At 42.7% G+C, this 22,046-nt stretch overlaps 1 protein-coding gene across 1 annotated transcript; it reads left to right on the top strand.

Moving 5' to 3' along the window:
* Positions 1-593: 593 nt before the first annotated feature.
* On the top strand, positions 594-20,954 carry LOC145527054 (glycine N-phenylacetyltransferase-like). Its single transcript, XM_081544299.1, has 5 exons — positions 594-671; positions 3,816-3,923; positions 10,269-10,395; positions 13,313-13,484; positions 20,552-20,954. The coding sequence occupies exons 1-5, from the start codon at positions 594-596 to the stop codon at positions 20,952-20,954; spliced, it is 888 nt and encodes a 295-aa protein (XP_081400425.1).
* Positions 20,955-22,046: the final 1,092 nt, after the last annotated feature.

Below are 22,046 nucleotides of genomic sequence, written 5' to 3'. Positions count from 1 at the left end.
AAAAACAGTAAAAAAAAAAAAAAAATCCTAAGAATAGATATATAGATCAATTAAACTAGGTGCATGCATACGTATAAACTCAATCGCTTTTCAGCAATTACATCAAAGCAACTCAAAAGAGAAAGGAAAGTCCTTTCAATAATTAGTAATTAAATAGCTGGTATCTACTCCGGGAGATAGTGAAGGACAGGGAAGTCTGGCATGTTGCAGTCCATAGATTTGCAAAGAGTCGGTACATGACTTAGCAACAGATCAACAACAACAAATCTACCCTGGGGAAAAGAATATCAACTCTTACATTACACCACTTACAAAAAGTTAACTCGAAATTTTCGTAGACCCAAATGTAGGAACTAAACCTATAAGACTTCTGAAAGAAAATAAAAGAGGAAATTTTTGTGATCATAGAATAGCAAGACATGGAAACAATCTAAATATCTCTCCCTCTCCCAAGGCAGCTATTCTAGACAAATTTACCCTCCCTGTTACCTTCTGAAACTCAGGTAAATGTGTGTGAATCTCTCCCTGTTGGTTCAGTGTCTTCTCATTCCTGACTATTTGTTGGTCCTCACTAGGCTAAGGTACGTGCCAAGATGCTCCACTTACAAGGCCCACAGATGCTGCAGATGCTGGAAAAATTCTTGAGGAAGAGCATCCCCGAATCCTTAAAGGTGAGCATGGGACATTCTTAGGGAAGCAGAGAGGTCAGAAAGAGAGTGAATTCTTACTGAGCACTCATTCTGTGGTAGGAACTCATTCACACCACATCTCACATAGTTCACACTATCTCTTGACAAGGGAAGTATATTACACTCATGTCCTGGAAGAGGAAAGAATTCTCAGTTATATGATTTGCTCAATGATTCTAAGTTACAAAAACACTACCCTCTGAAGACTCAAAACTATTTCCTTGATTTCTCTTTAAAAGGTCGATCTAAGTACATACCAGTTTTTAAACATTTGTGCCCAAGGTGAAGTTAACCACTATGTACCTTCTTCCAATATTTAACAGGTCAAATCTTATTTCTTTGAAATCCAAATGATTGTGCTCTGTGCATGGAAAGAGATCTAGAAACAATTATCTACTATTCATTATTTTAAGGCAATGATATTTATTACAGAATGGCTGGATTTATGCACATTTATTTGTATTTTCATTTTTAACAGAGGATTGATGAAAGGAGTAAAATGCTTTTTCTTTCATTTTTTCTTTTTCTTTTTTGTCTGCATGACTTGTTCCCTGACTAGAGATTGAATCCAGGTCCTCAACAGAGAAAGCATGAGTCCTAACTGTGGACAACTAGGGAATTCCCTGAACTGCTTTTAAAAGCCCCTTTCACATCTAAAGATAGATGCTTAAATCACAGAACCGCTGCCAGCACCAGTGCCAGCAGGCCTCAAGGCCAGTGCAGTGGCAGCTTGGTCCTTAGTGGAAAGTGCTTGCAGCCCTCACTTCACCTCAGCCGCTGGACTTGAGCTGTGGACTCATGTCAGCTTCAGAACTCCCGTAGGAGGAGGGGTCACCTTCTCCCTATGTTGTGGAAGATGGATCTGAGGTGAGGAAAACTTAATAATCTGCCCAGCTGGTTTCTCCTGGGGCCAGAAATATAATCCATTTATTCAGTTTCAACTCTCCAAAGCCTACCTGCATGTTTTGAGCAAAACAGGCCCTCAACTTCAGATCCTGTTAAGAGAATAAGCTGGATTCCTCATACATCACTGCTGGGAATGTGAGATGGTACAGCCCCTCTTGAAGAGCAATTTGTAAGTGTCTAACTAATCGCGCAACCAGCACATAACCAGCGATGACAGCCTTGAGCATTTTTCCTGGAGAAATGCAAGTTTATGTTCACACAAAACTATTTCCTGTAATGTCTATAACAACCTTACCCATGAGAGTCAAAAGCTGGAAACAACTCACATGTCCTCCCACATTTGAGTGGCTAAATGAACTGTGGTACATCTAGACTATGATATAGAAGAATGATAAAGAAGAAATGATCAATTTTAAAAAAGAAATAACCTACGGATACCTGCAGCCATTTGGATGAATCCCCAGAAAATTATGCTGAGTGGAAAAAGCCAGTCCCAAAGGGTTCCATCTGTATAAAGTCCTTGGAATAACCAAGCACAGTGGCAGAGAACACATTGATGGCTTCTGGAGGTGAAAGAGGAGGTGGGCAACGGGAAGGTAATGGGCGTGACCATAAAAGAGCCACAGGAGCCATCCTCGTGATAAGGGAAGTATTCTGCATCTGGACTGTATCAGTGTCAAAGTCCTGTTGTGGCGTTGCTCCTAAAGTCCAGCAGGTCTCTGTGCTTCAGCAGGTGTCCACGGCAAGCAGCCAGGATGTTACTCTGTCAAGGGAGCACTTGAAGCCAAGTCCTAACCGCTATGCTCATCTGCTTAGCACAATGCCTTGGACATTGGTCAATAAAATATACATTTCAGTTTCTATCTTACAGTTTTGTCTAGACTATGCACCCTCATCCCACCATAGGATTACCTTGATGACGGTGACTTCTCCTTGGTTCTATGGCTAAAAGGGCAGCCTGCCTGGGTCTGTATCCACCGCTTCCAACAAGCTGTGTGTCCCCATCATATCACTTAACTTACATGCCTTGGTTTTCTCACACAGAATGGGAGTCATGAGGGGATTCCTTGGTGGCCCTGGGGGTTAGGACTTGGTACTTTCATTGCCTGCAGCCCAGGCTCGATCCCTGGATGCCTGACGGAGAAGCGAAGATGCCACGGCCGCACAGCCACAATGAAAGAGGAGGGGAGTAATGGGACCTCCAGCCTCTCGGGGCTGTTGTCAGATGAGAAGACTTTATGGGAAACAGCTGGAACTGTGCCTTGCACACACAGAAGCTATGCCAATATTAGCCACCATGGGTATAGATCAGACCACAAATTTACAGTGGGGCGAATTGTGGCTACATCGGTTTATCTCATTTGAGGCTAATACTTTGAAAGACTTGGCGTCATTTGGGATGAGCTGAATATCTTCCCCTTCCTCAATCTTAACCATGTGTAAACCATCCTTTCACTCTGGAGAAGAGAAAGGTAAGCGTTCTTCTATGGGTGGCCTACCTGGTTTTGGTTATATTTACTGTAAAGGGACCAAAGAGACAATTCTCCATGACCTTTAATTACTATAGCCTCCACTTGTTTGTAGGAAATAGTTACCTTTACCAGAGGATAATTTGAAAATATATGTTAAAAAGCCTTAAACATGTAGATAGCTTTAAACCCAGCAATCTCCCTGCTGAAAACCTTCCCTAAGCAAATATCTGGTACAAATGCAAAGATTTCAGAAAGAAGATATTCTTTGAAGAGTACTTTTTTACGTCAAAAAGTTGGAAGCACCTGGAGTGGAGCGTATCTGACATTCTCCAGTTTTGTGAAATTTGTTGTGTGTGCCTGGAGAATCGTATGGACAGAGGAACCTGGTGGGCTACAGTCCACGGGGTCACAAAGATTCAGACATGCCTGAAAGGACTTAGCACGTACACACGTACGTGAACAGATGTAAATCTATTAAAGATCTTATTAAATTCCATAATGGGAGAGTTCATGATTTTTGTTCATAAATTTCATTGGTTTGAATATCTTCTATGTGAATATTTTTAAAAGATATATTTATTGGGGGAAAAATTAGAATCTCACCAATGGTCTGCTGAAGTTCTCACTAGGTACCTTCCAATCAAAAAATTCCATTATTTCATAAAAATAAACCTTATCCTATGCAAACATGACACTTTGCCATCTCTTCCTAATAAGATTATCCTCTTACTTTCTTGTAATACTGCAGGTTTATGGGACTACCTTCCACATAAACCAGGGAAACCCTTTCAAGCTAAAGGCTCTGGTAGACAAGTGGCCTGATTTTAATACAGTGGTTATCCGCCCTCAGGAGCAGGTAAGCAGCTAGAAGTGGAATGAATATGTATTTATGCTCATATTTGTTATGCACTTGCCATGCACTTGGCAATATGGTAGACCCTGGGAATATAGAAATAAATCAAGGTGATAGTCAACATGTCCTTGTCTTCAAAAAGTCCACAGCCTGGAGGAGATTATAGGTAAATCCATAGGTAAATGACAGCCTGGTGTGAAATGTGTTAGTTGCTCAGTCATGTCTGACCCTTTGCGACCTTGTGGACTGTATCCAGGCTCCTCTGTCCATGCAATTCTCCAGGCAAGAATATTGGAGTGGGCTGCCATTCCCTTCTCCAGGGGATCTTCTTGACCCAGGGATAGAACCCAGGTCTCCCGCATTGCAGGCAGATGCTTTAACCTCTGAGCCACCAGGGAATCAAAGGAGCATTTCCCAGGCTGGATTTCTACATGTAATAAATCAATCCATTTTAAACTTTTAACCTAAGGGGAAAAAATATTTCATACCTTGTAAAAACACCAGTTTTGAAACCACACCAACTCATTCACGCTAACTCAAAACTTCTCATTGCGATGGTCTCTTCCCATTGAGATGCTGTACCATGTTATAACCTACGGTCATCAATTAAGCAAATAAAACCAGGCAGGGGGATGAAAAGCATGTGGCAGAGGTTGTAGGGAGAGGAATGATTCTTAGTAGAAATTTTACTAAAACTGAACGTTGAATATAAATAGGATTTCTTACATGGTGGCAGAGCAGGACTTCATTCAAAGCAGTTGCAAGAGATAAAGTCTGAAACAACAGAGTGAATTAAGGAAAATTAAGGAGCAAATTACATAGTTGGAATTGTTAGTTACATATTGTATGATAATTTTTTAATTAGTGAAATTGAATAAAGTTTATTTAATAGTTAAGTTTATTCAAAAATAACATGCATATATTTTAAATTTTAAAATTTTAATATAAAATATATTACCATTTACTATAACTTATATAGACGTGAAATGGGTAAGAAATATTCAAGAAAACTAAATTAAATAATAATTTTAAATGAAGACTTTTCATTATTGATAGAAATCTGAGCTACTTTCAAAAATACAGTCTTGAAAATAAGACTTTTCCAGCATTAAGAGTGATCATTGACATATAGGATTGTATCAGAGCTACAACACTGCAGATCTGATACACATGTACAGTAAAATGATTCCCCCATAACTTTAGCTAACACTCCATCGTGGCAAATAATTTTTAGTGAAAACATTCAAGATCTGCTCTCTCAGCAACCTTCAAGTACAGTTGACCCTTGAGCAACTTGGGTTGGAACGGCACAAGTCCACTTAAATATTTTTTTTCCCAGTAATTACAGGCTACAGTACTCCACCATCTGATGATGTTTGAATCTGTGGATGCAGAATAGCAGATACAAAGGGTGACTGCAAAGTTATATGCAGATTTTCAGCTATGTAGAGAGTTGGGGTCCCTAACTCCTGCATTGTTCAATGCTCAACTGCATATAAAACAGCATTAACTATAGTCCTCATTCTGTGCCTTTGATCTTCAGAATTTATTTGTCTTATAACTGGAGGTTTGTACCCTCTGATCAGCATCTGCCCACTGCCCCCTCCCGGCGTCTGCAGCCTCTAGGAACTGCCGTTCACCCTCTGTTTCTACGAGTCAGTGTTTTAAAATCCCACACACATAAGACATCACACAGTACTCGTCTTCCTCTGTCTGCCCTATTTCATTTAGCACAACGCCTACAAGGTCTACCCACGTGTCACAAACGGCAGGATTTGCTTCTTTCTCCGGGCTGACTGATACTCCATTGTACAGACCTGCCACATTTTCTCTGTCCATTCGTTCATTGTTGCCATGTCTTGGCTATTGTGAATAATGTTGCATTGAACGTGGAGCACAGGTATCTCTTCCAGATCCTGTTTTCATTTCCTTTGGATGTACACCCAGAACGGGATTCCCAATTCTTATGACAGTTCTGTTTTAAATTTGGGGGGGAGCCACCATACCATTTCTGTAGTGGCTATACCAGTTTAGCCATACTGGTTCTATAGTGGCTATAGCAATTTACATTCCCACCAATATTGCATAAGAGTTCCTATTTCTCCAAACTACCGCCCCCTGCCCCAATGCTTGTTATCTCTTGTCTTTTTGATGATAACTGTTCTGCTATGTATGTGGTCTTGATTTGCATTTACCTGATAATTAGTGATATTAAGCACTTTTTCATATACCTGTTGGCCATTTGTATATCTTCTTTGGAAAAATGTCTATCCTATAATTCTTCTACCTATTTTAAGAGGATTATTTGGAACTGCTCTGAGAACTGTTTCCATTTTCACATTTCTTATAAGGCAAATCTTTTGGTGATGGATTTCTTCAGTTTTTTTATTTGTTAGTGAAAGTCTGTCTTGTCTCTGAAGAACAAATTTGACAGGTAACGTATTTTTGGTTGCCAGTTTATTTCTTTCCGCACTTTAAATGTATTGCCTATTTTCTCCTGGCTTGCAAGGTCTCTGAGAAATCAACTAACTGATGGCCTTATTAAAGGGTTTTCAACAACTTTACTCTAACGTATCTAAGTGAGGTCCTGTCTAAGTTGTTTGGTGACCTATTAGCTTCTTAAACTTGTATATCTGAATTCCTTCCAAGAATTGGGAAGTTCTCAGCCATTATTTCTTGAAATAAACTTTCTTCCCCCTTTACCTCTCTTCTATTTCTGGAACTTTAATAAATTCACAAATTGGTTCTTTTGAGGTACCCCATAGATAAGGGGTTTCATGAGATTAATTTAGGTGTATCCAAAGCATATGGGCTCAGCTGGTAAAGAATCCGCCTGCAATGAAGGAGACCTGGGTTCGATCCCTGGGTTGGGAAGATCCCCTGGAGAAGGAAATGGCTCTTCACTCCAGTATTCTGGCCTGGAGAATTCCATGGACTGTATAGTCCATGGGGTGGCGAGGAGTCAGACAGGACTGAGTGGCTTTCACTCCGCTCTCAGGTCACGCAGGCTTTCCTCACTGCTTTTTATGCTTTTCCTTTTGCTCTTCTAATTAGATAGTTTCAGGCGGTCTAACTCTGAGCTCACGCTCTTTCTTCTGCCTGGTTTAGTTTGTTGTTGAAGCACTCTACTGATTCTTCGGTGTACTCCTACTATTCTTCACTTCCAAATTTTTCTTTGGTTCTTTTTTATGTTTTCCACCTCTGAACTTCTCATTTGGTTCTTGTATTGTCCTGATACTGTTAAGTTATTTCTCTGTGTTCTCTTATAGCTCTCTGAGCATCTTTTGAAAAATTATTTTCTATTCTTTGTTAGGAAATGCCTGGGTATCCATTGCTTTGGAGCCAATTGCTGGGGTTTACTGTATTCTTTTGGTGGTTTCATATTTCCCTGATTCTTTCAGTTCAGTCGCTCAGTTGCGATCGACTCTTTGTGACCCAATGGACTGCAGCACACCAGGCCTCCCTGTCCTTCACCAACTCTCGGAGTTTACCCAAACTCATGTCCTTCTAGTTGGTGATGCCATCCAACCATCTCATCCTCTGTCATCCCCTTCTCCTCCTGCCTTCAATCTTTCCCAGCATCAGGGTCTTTTCCAAGGAGTCAGTTCTTCACGTCAGGTTCTTTATGAGCCCTATATCCTTGCATAGGTGCCTGAACTGTTGAAGAAACAGCCTTCCATACTTCATGGACTAACTTTGGTAAGGGAGAGTTTTCTCATGGGTAGAGGCTTCCCTGATGGCTCAGATGATAAAGAACCTGCCTGCAATGCAGGAGACTCGAGTTCCATCCCCTGGAGAAGGGAATGGCTACCCAGTCCAGTATTCTTGCCTGGGAAATCTCATGGACAGAAGAGATTTGGCTGTAGTCCACAGAGTCACAAAGAGTCAGACATGACTGAGTGACTTTCTGGGGCTCTCTAGAATGTGCTGTGACCCCAAGTCTAGCACTGCAGGGCACTAAATGCAGGGGCTTGTGGTGGCACTGGTTTTCAGGGCTTGGGGGTGATATCTTTTCCACTCAGGCTGCTGGGATCCACATTGACAACTGTGTGATCCTTGGTGAGCATTTCAGGGGGGCCAACAGTGGCTTCAAGGCTTTTGGGGTCCTCAGTGACACCTCCAGGTCCAGTGGCTATGGGCCAGGGCAGGCAGTGGTAGTGGCTGCAGTCGGTGGTGTGTTCAGACACAGCTGTGGGGCCAGCTGCAGACTCTTGTGTAGTGGCTGGGCCATTTGCAAACAGGCACACAGGCAGGCAGCCGGACCAGGACCAACTGCAGGCACACTGGCATCCATGGGGGCCTAGCTGTTGGTACTCAATACAGTGTTTCCTGAGTCTTGCCATGAGGGAGTAGCACTTGGAGACTGGTGATGGGGTCTTGGCTGGGGCATGCAGGTGGACAGCTGGGGGGTCTGCTGCAGGTCAGTGCAGGGGTGCCGGCCCGACCCAGGACCACAGCAGCTGTGGGGACCCTAGCTATCGATGGGCTCTCTCGTGACTGTGCAGTCTGTCTCTCACTGTGCAAGTGGCAGCGGAGGCCAGTGACAGTCACCTGTTGAGTGGCGTGCAAGTACACAGCTGGAGGGGCCGGCCCCAACGTGTGCTCGCTGGTGGGCATCAGCCGCAGGGTGGAGGTCAGCTTGTATTCATGCAACTGCAGAGCCGCCTGCGGGTTCAGCGATCTGGTTCCAGAAGGAGCTGGTCGGGGAGGGTGTGAGAAGGGTCTTGGGCACAGAGCACGTGAACACTGGTGGGGCTAAACTTGATGATATCTGCAGGTGGTCCACTGCTGATTTCTGCAGGGCAAAAACTGCTGGGGTTTCCTGCAGAGCAGGTCAGGGTGAACTGTGGATCACCTGCATTGCACAGCTGCTGCTGGTAGCCCCTGCATTTCTTTCTTGTTTCTAACCCCTCTATTTATCTCAGTTTTGCCAGTCTGGGCGAGATGAAACCAGAGTAGGACCTTGGTGTGGTGCTCTAGAAGGCTAGGGAAGCTGCTCCTTCACTCTGTTCTTCCTCTCTTGGTGAGAGGGAGCTCTTTCTAGCTGGGGATTTCCCTCTTGGCACTGAGCAATGCTGGCTTGGTGAATGGGATGATGCAGGTGAAATGGGACTGTCTTTATTCTCTTTAGGGGTAGCTAGTCTCAATTTTTTTAAAAAAAATTCTCCTGTGTTGCTGGACTCCAGGGCTCTCTCATAGCTTTTTTTATGCATGAGTAGCATGCACAATTGATCTAATTATTGATCTTTGGGAGGGAGAGAGGCTGGGGTCTCCTATACTGACTTTTTGGTGGCATTACTCTTAAAAAATATTTCAATCAGAAGTAACCCTTGCTGAACAGGAAGTGCAATTGTGTTGCATATTTTCCAGTTATAGGGAAAAAAGCTTTCTGATTCTACACTAGCCGAAGTAAGTTTTTCCTCTTATCTATTCCTTCATCCTCAGATAATCCTGTGTCAGTTTTAATAATTTCACTAGATACACTTAAATGAGTATGCTTGTTTACTGATGGGATTGATGTTGGTTTAACAATAGTATGATTTTTGTTTTTTGGCTGTTCTGCGCAATATGTGGGATCTTAGTTCCCCGACCAAGGATGGGACATGTGCCCCCAACCCAACCCGTGCCTTCTGCAGTGGAAGCGAGGAGTCTTAACCAGACCACCAGAGAAGCCCTTGAGTTTTTTTCAAAGAAAGCAAATTGATTTCATCATCTTTTCCTTGGTTTCACAATGTATAGAAGAATCGTCTGACCCGTTGCCTGTATCTGCTTCAATAAAGACATGTTCATAGTCCACATAATCTAAACATCTTTCCCCTAAAGCAGGGTGTATTCTTTTGTCCAAATATTTCGCTTCTCAATTGTCATTTTACTGAGCTGGTAGGACTAGGTAAGTTGCAGTCCCAAGTCTGGCCATAGATGCTAGCTTGGATTTTGCTGTTTATTGATCACATTTATGGAAGTAGATTGGGCAACACACAGAAGCCTCAGGGTTCCCAAGAGCAGAGGGAGACAGCAAGATTCTGCGCTCAGTCGCTTTTCAAGCTTCCTCGTGTGTTTCATGGAGGGGTGGAAAATAGTTTTAAATAGATTATTTTTGTTAGGTTTGAAAGTTTAAAGCAATAACTGAGTCAGAAGTACTTTTGTTCAGGACGTTTCTCATTATTTGAATAAGGGAATCCTTGACTTGATCTCATAATGTAAACAGTCCTTCAGTAAAATCAATACAACAAACAATGCTAATATTGTAGTATTTTTAAAAGTCATAATACGACGGAGTATGGAGAACCAGCATGGCGATCACTAAGTAGATGCATTTGGGTTGATTCTACTTTCCTGACCCAATAGGAGATGACAGATGACCTTGACCACTACACCAATACTTACCAAGTCTACTCCAAGGACCCAAGGAAATGTCAGGAATTCCTTGGCTCACCAGAAGTCATCAACTGGAAGCAACATCTGCAGATTCAAAGTAAGAGGACCAGGATGTGGGCTGGCTGCTGGAATTCCCATGTCTGATCTGTAGGGTCACTTTACATCTGGAATAACACCCCTGTATCCTCCATAGCAGGCATTCTGGGTGGTTCAGAAGGTAAAGAATCTGCTTGCAATGCAGGAGACTGGGGTTTGATCACTGGGAAGATCCTCTGGAGAAGGGAACGGCAACCCACTCCAGTATTCTTCCTAGACAATTCCAGGGACAGAGGAGTCTGGTGGGCCACATACAGTCCATGGGGTCACAAGAGTCTGACACGACTGAGTGACAAACACTCACACTCTCTCTCTCTCACACACTCACACACACATACCCCTTCCAGATCTTCACTGCATCCCAGACACTCGGCAGCTGTCCATTCTCTCTCAGGTGCCATCAGCACCTCCACAGCTGCTGGTTCACAAGCCTCTCAGGAAGCTTCCCAGGCAGAATCTGAAAGCCACCCCCCTATGAACGCACGGCAGGGAGAGGCTAAGAAAGGGGCAGGCCACTCCAGACTGGTAGGTGGCTAGTTTAATAAGCAAGAGAACTTACTTCCAGGCTTGTCTTGGGAGACTGCAGGGCGAGGGAACCCCCTCACCTGCCTGCCAAAATCTTAAAAACGTATAAAGTGGCCTTATCTGGGTTTAGTCACGTGCCCAATCCAGATGTGTGAACATCACATTTCTATCTCAAGGCTGTGTCCTTGGAGCAGCTGCTGGAAGGCAAGTGGAATGCCCGTTCCAAAGACAGGGGCGGGAGTGGGAAGCCTCCAATTGCCTCCGGAGTCAACAGGCAGCATGTCTTCTTGATGACCTCCTTCAACAATAGTGAATTAGAACTTAAAGACTGCAGTGTATGGGGTTTACACAGGAAATCGTGAGCAATACAATTTCTTAACAGTTAAAATTCACGGCTACCTGATTCGACTCATTGGAATTAAGACCTGATGCTGGGCAAGACTGAAGGCAAAAGGAGAAGACAGTGGCAGGGGACGAGATGGTTAGAAAGCACCACCAACTCAATGGACAAGAATTTGAGCAAACTCTGGGAGACAGTGGAGGACAGAGGAGCCTGGCGTGCTGCAGTCCACAGGTCGTAAAGAGGCGGACACGACTTAGCGACTGAACAACAACAAAAACTCACGGCTTATTCCAGGACCTGTGATATGGGAGCAGAGCTTCCGCTCTGCCTCACCTCCATGGTGTCATTAGATCATACTTACAGAGGGGGAATTCAGTGATCACAAATACGTTCGGGAATTCCCGGCAGTCAGTGGGTAGGACTCTATGCTCTCACTGCCAGGGACCCAGGTTCAATCCCAGGAGAGGGAGTTAAGATCTCACAAGCCTTCCAGTGTAGCAAAAAAAAACTGTGTTCTCTGGAGTCAGACTACCTGAGGCTGTGACCTCATTATGCGTGTTAGTAGCTGTGTGCTCTAGGGCAAGGAACAACAGCGCTGTGGATCAGTCTTCTGATGAATAAAAATAGCAATTATAATAGTACCCAAAACATGCTGCTGCTAAGTTGCTTCAGTTGTGTCAGACTCTGTGCGACCCCATAGATGGCAGCCCACCAGGCTCCGCCGTCCCTGGGATTCTCCAGGCAAGAACACTGGACTGGGTTGCCATTTCCTTCTCCAATGCATGAAAGTGAAAAGTGAAGTCGCTCAGTCGTGTCTGACTCCTAGCGACCCAATGGACTGCAGCCTACCAGGGTAGGACTCCCAGCCATCCATGGGATTCTCCAGGCAAGAGTCCTGGAGCGGGTTGCCATCACCTTCTCCGACCCAAAACATAGGGCTATTTAAAGATTAAATGAAAAAAAAAAAAAAAAAGATTAAATGAGATCTTGAATGAGAAATGCTTGGCCCTACGCCTGGTTTTATCAGTCAGGTTTTGAAACTACCCCAAAATAGTGACTGCAAAACACAATCATTTTTTAGCTCAAATTTTGTGGGTCAGCACTTTGTACGAGACTCAGCTGGGTGATCCTTCCACTGGTCTCTCCTAGATTCACCCATGTGACTGCAGTCAGCTGGGGGTTGTCTATGAACTGGCAGGACTAAGTTAGCCACAATCTAGAGGCTGGCCATTAATGCTGGCTTCGTCTGTACTGGCTGCTGGCTGTGCCTATGAAGTGGCTTGGGTGATATACAGAAGTCACCCAAGGTTCTTAAGAGCAGAGAGAAAAGGCTAACTTCATATATAGTCACTTTTCAAGCTTCTTACTCATTCACATTTGCTGTTGCTCCATTGGCCAAAGCAAGTTTCATGGTCAATCAATCCCGGAAGTCAGTTCAGGAGAAAAGAGTCTGGATAGCAAAGAAGAAAAAACTGGGACCATTACAGCAACAACCTAGAGCATAGAATTGTTAAATAAATTCAATAAATTTTGGTTATTATCTTTACCTCATCTCCTTTGATGAGCATAACTGTACTGTGATGTGTTCAGGAATTGTAGTGTTATCCCAATTTTGATTTTTTAAATTGGAGTTTAGTTGCTTTACACTGCTGTGTCAGTGTCTGCTGTACAGCAAAGTGAATCAGCCATATGTGTACACGTCACCCCTTTTTTGGATTTCCTTTCCGTTTAGATCGCCACAGAGCACTGAGTACTTTGCTCTCATTACTGTATACATGGCGATCCCAGTCTCCCAATTCACCCCACCCTCCACTTTGACCCTTTGGAGTCTATATGTTTGTTCTCCATGTCTGTGTCTCTATTTCAACTTTGCAAATGAATTTCTTATGAATGTGAGAGTGATTTACTATTATCCCATAGAGGTCTTTTCATGATGGAACAGGAGTTTTAATCACTCGAAACCCACAAACTTTGCAGTCATTGGACGGCTTTTTCCTGATGTTTAAATGAACAATGATATCTCATATGATTCTTCATTTCCTCCATCGAGGTTCACAGTCCAGCCTGGATGACGTGATAAAAAATCTTGCAGCTACTAAATTGGGCAAGGTCAAGCAAACACAATGCTTCCTCTATATGGCCTCTGAGGCAGGAAAGAAATTGGCTACTTCTCGGCTGGAGGCAAAAAACTTACCATTCAATGGTGATAAACACAAATCCAGGTATGTCTGATAGAATCTGCTCTGGGGGATTCCCTGGCGGTCCAGTGGTTAGGACTCTGCACTTTCACTGCCTCCCAAGGGAATGGGTTTAATCCCTCTGGTCTGAGAGCTAATTAAGATCTCACCCACAAGCCATGTGGCAGGATAAAACAAAACCAAACCAAAAACATCATATCTGTCGCCACTGAAGTAGCCAGGGCATTAGTCTCCTAGGACAGTCACAGAAAGACGCAACAAACTGGGGTGGATTTAAACAACAGAAATTGATCCTCCCAGTTGTGGACGTCAGGAGTCCCAAGTCCAGGAGTTGGCAAGCCTATGTTCCCTTCAAAGCCCCTAGGAGAGAATCTGTCCTTGCTTCTTCCACATGCTGGTGGCTCTGGGCATTCCTTGACTTGCGACTTTGATACTGACCAGGGTGCTTGGCCTTCTCCAAGCAACAGACACTGATTAGAAGCCCGGCAAGAAATTCAGGCGAAGCTTCACTGAAGCCCCTGCTGCAGCAGGTGGGGGTGAAAACAGGCAGTGGTTTCCCTTGCTGAGGGTGGGGAGCTGGTTCTTTATACGAGGTGAGGGTAGCAGTGTGTCCGGGGGCCAAACGGGCAGCTCAAGCTCAAAAGACTCGACTCCTCCATGGTCTTCCAGGAAGGGGTTTTAAGGCAGGGTGAACAAGAGGGGTGCAGAGTGATGGTTACCTTGTGTGCAATTCTCTGGTTGCCATCAGGTGAAGTTACAAGCAAAATCAGCCTTCCGGTTTTGACCAGTCTGAGGTCTATGTTCTTGGGGTCAGAAGTGTTCGTCTAGAGGGGGTCTGCTTCCTGCAAAAACAGCTCAGGAATGGGTGTCAGGTCTTGGTCTCTGTTCCTCCCTGATCCGGCTCTGTGGCCGGTCTGTAGTCTAAACTGTCAACAGTCTCTAAGTCAATAGCTGTTCTGTTTCTATAGCTGCACAGATCCTAATCATTAACTCTTTTTAATTTTTTTTTTATTTTTAAAATTATGACAGTATGGTGACACATTTACAGGGGACTTGGAAAATACAGAACAAAGTTACCTATAGTTCCACTATATATTACAAGTATTTTTTTAAGTAGACAAACTAAGATTTTTAGTTGGAGTTTCAACATCAAATTCTTAAAAATTAATAGAATGAATAGACACAAAATTAGAAAGCTATAGTAGACCTGAAAATCACTGTAAACCAATTCAACATAATTAAGATTTATACAATTTTTACACAGCAACAGGGTACAAATTCTATTCAAGTTCCCATAGACTATAAATGAGAAGACAGTGGGACATATCCGGGGATATACAACAAGGTGAAAAAGTTTCATGGTCTAAAGTTATTGAAATCATACAGGGTCTGTTTTCTTTTCACTGTGGAATTTATGTTCAAACTCAATATTGAAAGATATTTGAAAATAGCCCACATGTTTTCAAATGCAATGGGACATTTACTGAGAGAGATCTCTGACTTAGCCATTGAAAGCCTCAAGAAGGTTAAAAGACTGAAAAACACAGAGGGAAATTGTGGAGAAGAAAGCATTTAAATGAGAAATTAATCTCAATATGAGAAATTAATATCAGGGATAATTTAAAAAACCCATGTATTTAGAAATTAAATGTCCACTTTTAAATGATGAATATATCCAAGAAACCATGACAAGGAAAATTAGAAAATATTAGTAACAGAATAAAAAGGAAATTTATCAAAATTCATTGCACGCAGCTGAAGCTACTCAATGCAGCTAAATACAATGTGGAATCTTGAATAAGGTATGAAAACAAGTAATAGACACTAGCATAAAATTTCATGAAATTTAAATAAAATCTATACTTTAGTTAGTAATACTGTATTACATGTTAATTTCCTGTTGTTTTTTTACAACATAATACCTATTTATCTTTTCAGAATTGGATTAGAAGTTTCAAGCCTCATTCAACTTTTTTTAATGTCACTAAAATAATAAGCTTTCTAGATTTTTAGCAATAATACTAGATGTCAGAATATATGAAACTATATAAAAATTTTGAGTGAATATAAATTAGAAATCTAACATTCTATTCATACTTAGTCAAACAAATGGAACCAAAAAATGTCAAATATTTAGCTAAGCAAAAATTCATGCTTTCTAAAATATATATATTATGCTTAATATGTATACATGTGTATATATGTAAATGAAAGCTTTTCTACTGCACTAGATAAAAGCTAGAGAAAGAACAACAAAAAAGAGATGAAGAAATTGGAAAACATAAACTAAATGAAATGGGAGCAATGGATATGAAATAGAAAAAAGTGAAACAAACTAGATAAAACATCATGTAGTCCAGTTGTTTTTAAAAATTACAGCTCATTAAAATAACATCTGGAACTTTAGGCAGATTTGTGTTGTCCAAGAAATTTCAAGATAATTCTAATATGTATCTGGATTTTAAAAAGTGATTACAAGTTTTTCTATTAAATGGTAGTTTTAGTGATATAGAAGTCTGTTATTTTTCTGCTAAGCAATCATGATGCAATGGTATTAAAACAAATACTAGCTACATAATCATAATAGTAAAAGATGTTTATAAGTCTTCACAAGTAATAGCCAGACTAAAAATAAAAGGTAATTACAGTTGCAAGCCATAATGGCAGCATGATTAACCTACCAGTGTAAAATCATTACATGCAGTTTGGGGGTTAAGTAGAGTGATACGGTAAGTGGAAGTGGATGCACACACATGTCCCCATCCATCCAGCCGGCCTGTGTCTTTCTGTTGTTGCACTGAATCCATTTACATTAAGGGGATTAAATACGTAGGCTCCTATTGTCACTTTCTTGACTGTTTAGGTCTCTTCCTTCTCTTGGGTTTCCTGCCTAGAGAAGTTCCTTTAGCATTTGCTGTGAAGCTGTTTTGGTGTGTTGAACTCTCTTAACTTTTGCTTGTCTGCAAAGCTTTTGATTTCTCCGTCAAATCTGAATGAGAGTCTTGTTGGGTAGCATATTCTTGGCTGTAGGTTATTCCTATTCATCAATTTAAATATATCATGCCATTCCCTTCTGGCTTACAGAGGTTCTGTTGAGAAAACAGCTGACAACCTTCTTGGAGTTCCCTTGGATGTTATTCGTCATTTTTTCCCTTGTTGCTTTTAATATTTTATCTTTGTCTGTAATTTTTGTCAGCAGTTTGATTACTACGTGTCTCAGGGTGTTCCTCCTTGGGTTTAGCCTGCCTGGGACTCTCTGTGCTTCCTGGACTTGGCTGACTATTCCTTTTCCCATATTAGAGGAGTTTTCAGCTATTATCTCTTCAGATATTTTCTCGGGCCCTTCATCTCTCTCTCCTTCTTCTGGGACCTCTATAATGCAGATGCTGGTGTGTTTCACGTTGTCCCGGAGGACTCAGGCTGTCTTAATTTTTTTTCATTCTTGTTTCTGTATTCTATTTCACAGCAGTGACTTCCCCCCTCCTGTCTTCCAGGTCACGTACCTGTTCTCCTGCCGCAGTTATTGAGCCCTCCTAGTGCACTGTTCATCTCTGTTTGTGCTTTAGTTCTTCTGGGTCTTTTGTAAACACTTCTTGCATCTTCTCCATCCCTTTCCCAAGAACCTGGGTCATCTGCACTATCATTATTTTGAATTATGTTTCTGCACTATCTTCGCTTCATCTAGTTACTTTCCTGGGGTTTTATCTTGTTCTCTCATCTGAGGGATAATCCTCCCCCTTTTCATTCTCACTGACTTTCTGTGGTTGTGGCTTTATTCTGGAGGCTGCAGGACTGACTTATTACTTCGACATGCCCTCTGGTGGATGAGGCTGATGCGAGGGACTGCTGGTGGGAAAAACTAGCTCTCCTGGTTCTCAGTAAAACTTCAATCTGACTATCAGCTGATGGGTGGCGCTGTGCTTCCTCCCTATTAGTCGTTTAACCTGGGATGAGCCAGTCCTGGAGTCTACAGGCTCCTGTTGCTGTTCAATCACTAAGAGGTGTTCAACTCTTTACCACCCCATGGACTACAGCACCCCAGGCTCCCCATACTTCACTGTCTCCCAGAGTTTGGTCAAATTCAGGTTCATTGAGTGATGCCATCCAACGATCTCATCCTCTGCCGGCCCCTTCTCCTCCTGCCCTCAATCTTTCCCAGCATCAGGGTCTTTTCCAATGACTTGGCTCTTAACATCAAGTGGCCAAAGTATTGGAGCTTCAGCTTCAGCATCAGTCCTTCCAATGAAGAGTCAGAATTGATTTCCTTTAGAATTGACTGGTTTGATCTCCTTGCTGTTCAAGGGACTATCAAGAGTCATTTCCACCACCACAGTTCAAAAGCATCAACTCTTCAACACTCAACCTTCTTTATGGTCTAATTCTCACATCTGTACATGACTACTGGAAAAACCATAGCTTTTATTATATGGATCTTTGTTGGCAAAGTGATGTCTTTGCTTTTTAATATGCTGTCTAAGTTGGTCATAGCTTTTCTTCCAAGGAGCAAGTGTCTTTTAATTTCATGGCTGCAGTCACCATATGCAGTGATTTTGGAGCCCAAGAAAACGAAGTCGGTCACTTTTTATACATTTCCCCCATCTATTTGCCATGAAGTGATGGGACCAAATGCCATAATCTTAGTTTTTTTAATGTTGAGTTTTAACCCAGCCTTTTCACTCTCCTCTTTCACGTTCATCAAGAGGCTGTTTAGTTCCTCTTAGCTTTCTGCCTTTAAGGTGGTGTCATTTGTATGTCTGAAGTTGTTGATACTTCTCCTGTCACTCTCGATTCCAGCTCTTGCTTCATCCAGCCTGGCATTCCACATGATGTACTCTGCATATAAGTTAAATAAGCAGGGTGAAAATATACAGTCTTGACATACTCCTTCCCCAACTCTGAACCAGTCTGTTATTCCATGTTTGGTTCTAACTGTTCCTTCTTGACTTGCATACAGATTTATCAGGAGGCAGGTAAGGCGGTCTGGTATTCAGACCTCTTTAAGAATTTTCCAGAGTTTGTTGTGATCCACACAGTCAAAGGCTTTAGTGTACTCAATGAAGCAGATGTAGATGTTTTCCTGGAATTCTCTTGCTTTTTCTATGATCCAACATCTGTTGACAATTTGATTTCTGGTTCTTCCGCCTTTTCTAAATCCAGATTGTACATCTGGAAGTTTTTGGTTCATGTACTGTTGGAGCCTAGCTTGAAGGATTTTGAGCATTACTTTGCTAGCGTGTGAGATGAGTGCAATTGCATGATAGTTTGTACGTTCTTTGGCATTGCCTTTCTTTGGGATTGGAATGAAAATTGACCTTTTCCAGTCCTGTGGCCACTGCTGAGTTTTCCAAATTTGCTGTCATATTGAGTACAGCACTTTCACAGCATCATCTTTTAGGTTATTAAACAACTCAGCTGGAATTCCATCACTTCCACTTTCTTTGTTCATAGTAATTCTTCCTAAGGTCAACTTGACTTTATACTCCAGGATGTCTGGCTCTAGGTGAGTGATCACACGTTTGTGGTTATCTGGGTCATGAAGATCTTTCTTGTATAGTTCTGTGTATTCTTGCCAACTTTTGTTAATCTCTTCTGTTTCTGATAGGTCTTTGCTGTTTCTGTCCCTTATTGTTCCCATCTTTGCATGAAATGTTCCCTTTGTATTTCCAATTTTATTGAAGAGATCTCTAGTCTTTCCCATACTATTATTTTCCTCTATTTCTTTGCATTGATCGCTGAGGAAGGTTTTCTTGTCTCTCCTTGCTCTTCTTTGGAACTCTGCATTCAAGTGGGAATATCTTTCCTTTTCTCTTTTGCCTTTTGCTTCTCTTCTTTTCTCAGCTATTTGTAAGGCCTCCTCAGACAACCATTTTGGTTTTTTGCATTTCTCTTTCTTGGAGATGGTTTTGATCACCGCCTTCTGTACAGTGTTACGAACCTCCATCCATAGTTCTTCAGGCAGTCTGTCTATCAGATCTAATAGCTTGAATATATTTCTCACTTCCACTGTATAATTGTAAGGGATTTGATTTAGGTCATACCTGAATGGCCTACTGGTCTTTCCCACTTTCTTCAATTTAAGTCTGAATTTTTCAATAAGGAGTTCATGATCAGAGCCACAGTCAGCTCCCTGTTTTGCTTTTGCTGACTGTATAGAGCTTCTCCATCTTTGGCTGCAAAGAACATAATCAATCTGATTTTGGTGTTGACCATCTGGTGATGTCCATGTGTAGAGCCTTCTCTTGTCTTGTTGGAAGAGGGTGTTTGCTGTGACCAGTGCGTTCTCTTGTCAAAACTCTGTTAGCCTTTGCCCTGCTTCATTCTGTACTCCAAGGCCAAACTTGCCTGTTATTCCAGGTATCTCCTGACTCCCTACTTTTGTATTCCAGTCCCCTATAATGAAAAGGACGTCTTTTTTGAGTGTTAGTTCTGGAAGCTCTCGTAGGTCTTCATAGAGCCGCGCACCTCACCTCCTTCAGCGTGAGCAGCCTGGTTTGGTGGGTCCCAGTGTCCTGCCGTCCGTGATGTCCACAAGCGAGCCGCACTGTGGGTGCTCTCGCAGGAGGAGATGAGCATGCATCCTTCTCTTCCTCCACTGTGATTCGATCTCTCCGTTAACTCTCTAAAAAAATCTATTAATTGTTTATTTTTGGCCGTGCTGGGCCATCGTTGCTGTGCGGGTTTTCTCTAAGTGTGGTGACTGGGGACCCCTCTGTCGTTGCAGCACACGGGCTTCTCATCGCAGTGGCTTCTCTTAGTGCAGAGCATGGATCTAGGGTGTGTGGGCTCAGTAATTGCCCGTGAGCCCTAGAGTGTGGGTTCAATACTTGTGACGGATAGGCTTAACTGTTCCATGTATGTGGGCTCTTCCAGGTCAGGGATCGAAACCCATATCTCCTGCATTGGCAGGTGGAGTCTTTACCACTGAGCCACCAGGGAAGCCCCCCCGATCATGAATCCTTGAGATAGTCTTTTGAGACTCAAGGGAAGCCTGGGAGGCTACAGCCAAAGCCTTTGACTTCAAAGGACAGGGACACAAGGGCTTGTGTACCATTTCAATGTTATGGGCTATTCTTTCCTTTCATTCCCAATAGCCACCAAAAGATGTTGACACTCTCAACCCTGGATCCTGCCCATGCTGTCTTGGTGAATAAATTCTGGTATTTTGGTGGCAATGAAAGGAGCCAGAGGTTCATCGAGCGCTGTATCCAGACCTTCCCCAACTCCTGCCTGCTGGGGCCCAAGGGGACCCCTGTGTCCTGGATGCTGATGGACCAGACGGGAGAGCTGCGGATGGCAGGCACCCTGCCTGAGTACCGGGGCCAGGGCCTCATCTCCTACATCTCCTGTGTCCAGGTCCAGACTGTGGACAAACTTGGCTTCCCCTTGTATTCCCACGTAGATAAGGCCAATCACATCATGCAAAAAGTGTGCTCCAACATGCAGAGTATCTTGGTGCCCTGTGGCTGGAACCAATGGAACTTTGTGCCTCTGTAAAGCGGCCCTGAACACAAGGCAGCATTGAACTAATGCAGAATGCGGCTGTAGGAGCCAACGGAGAGAAAGAATACAGTGTAATGGAGAGTGATGAAATGGCCTGAGCTCTGAGAAGCAGTGATGGGTGCTGAACAGGACAGACTCAGTCTCTGTGCTCAAATACTTCCCAGAATTTCCTTCGTTTCCTCAGTAGGAAACAGACCAGGTGCCCAGCTGTCTGGGTACCTGGACACGTTCAGCATCCTTGCTGTGATTTATACTTAGCTGCATGCTTTTCTACATTGGTCTTCCTGGAACTCCTAGCTCATTAAGTCTTTCCAGTTTGCCAGAAGTATTGCAATATTTTGTGTGTTTTATGATGATTTTTTTCCCTCTGGCTTTCTGTGGCTTTTTAATTGACTGGAGAGTGACCTGTCTGTTAAGTAGATCTTTGAAGATCCTCCTCTCTCAGGCCATTCCTTAAGCCTCATATTATAATCACATGAAATATATTATACAAATACACTATACATTTCTCTATCTATCTATAAATGTGTTGCTATTGTTTAGTCATTAAGTCATATGTGACTCTTTTGTGACCCCATGGGCTGTAGCCCCCCAGGTAGCTCTGTTCATGGGATTTCCCCACAAGGATATTGGATTGGTTTGACATTTCTTCCTCCAGGGGATCTTCCTGACCCAGGATTCAAACCCAAGTCTCCTGCATTGCCAGAGGATTCTTTACCACTGAGGCACCAGGGAAGCCATTTACACACACACACACACACACACACACACACACACACACACACACGCATAATGCAGCATAGAAAATTAAAAGAGAAAGACTGACTGGTATCAGTATCCTTTTATGCAACACCTACTGATATTGTGCAAATGCCTGTGTCCTTGTCTTTTAAAGTAAAATTCTGACTCAAGAGTTAATGATTGGAAGATGTGAAGATGGAGAAACAAAGAATAGCTGTTGGGTTAGGGGACGGGGAACAATTCAGAACAGAATTCTGCCACACAGCAGAGTCACCGAACACACAGTTCCCTGAAGGGTATAGATCAAGGGCTGACACACATTCCTAAGGGGGTTGTACAGGAAGA

This window comes from Giraffa tippelskirchi, chromosome 11 (assembly GCF_054371585.1).
Source record: "Giraffa tippelskirchi isolate mGirTip1 chromosome 11, T2T-mGirTip1v1.2.pri, whole genome shotgun sequence".
Taxonomy (NCBI): Eukaryota; Metazoa; Chordata; class Mammalia; order Artiodactyla; family Giraffidae; genus Giraffa; species Giraffa tippelskirchi.
The sequence above is the reverse complement of the archived record's forward strand: the minus strand, read 5'-3'. Positions and strand labels throughout refer to the sequence as shown.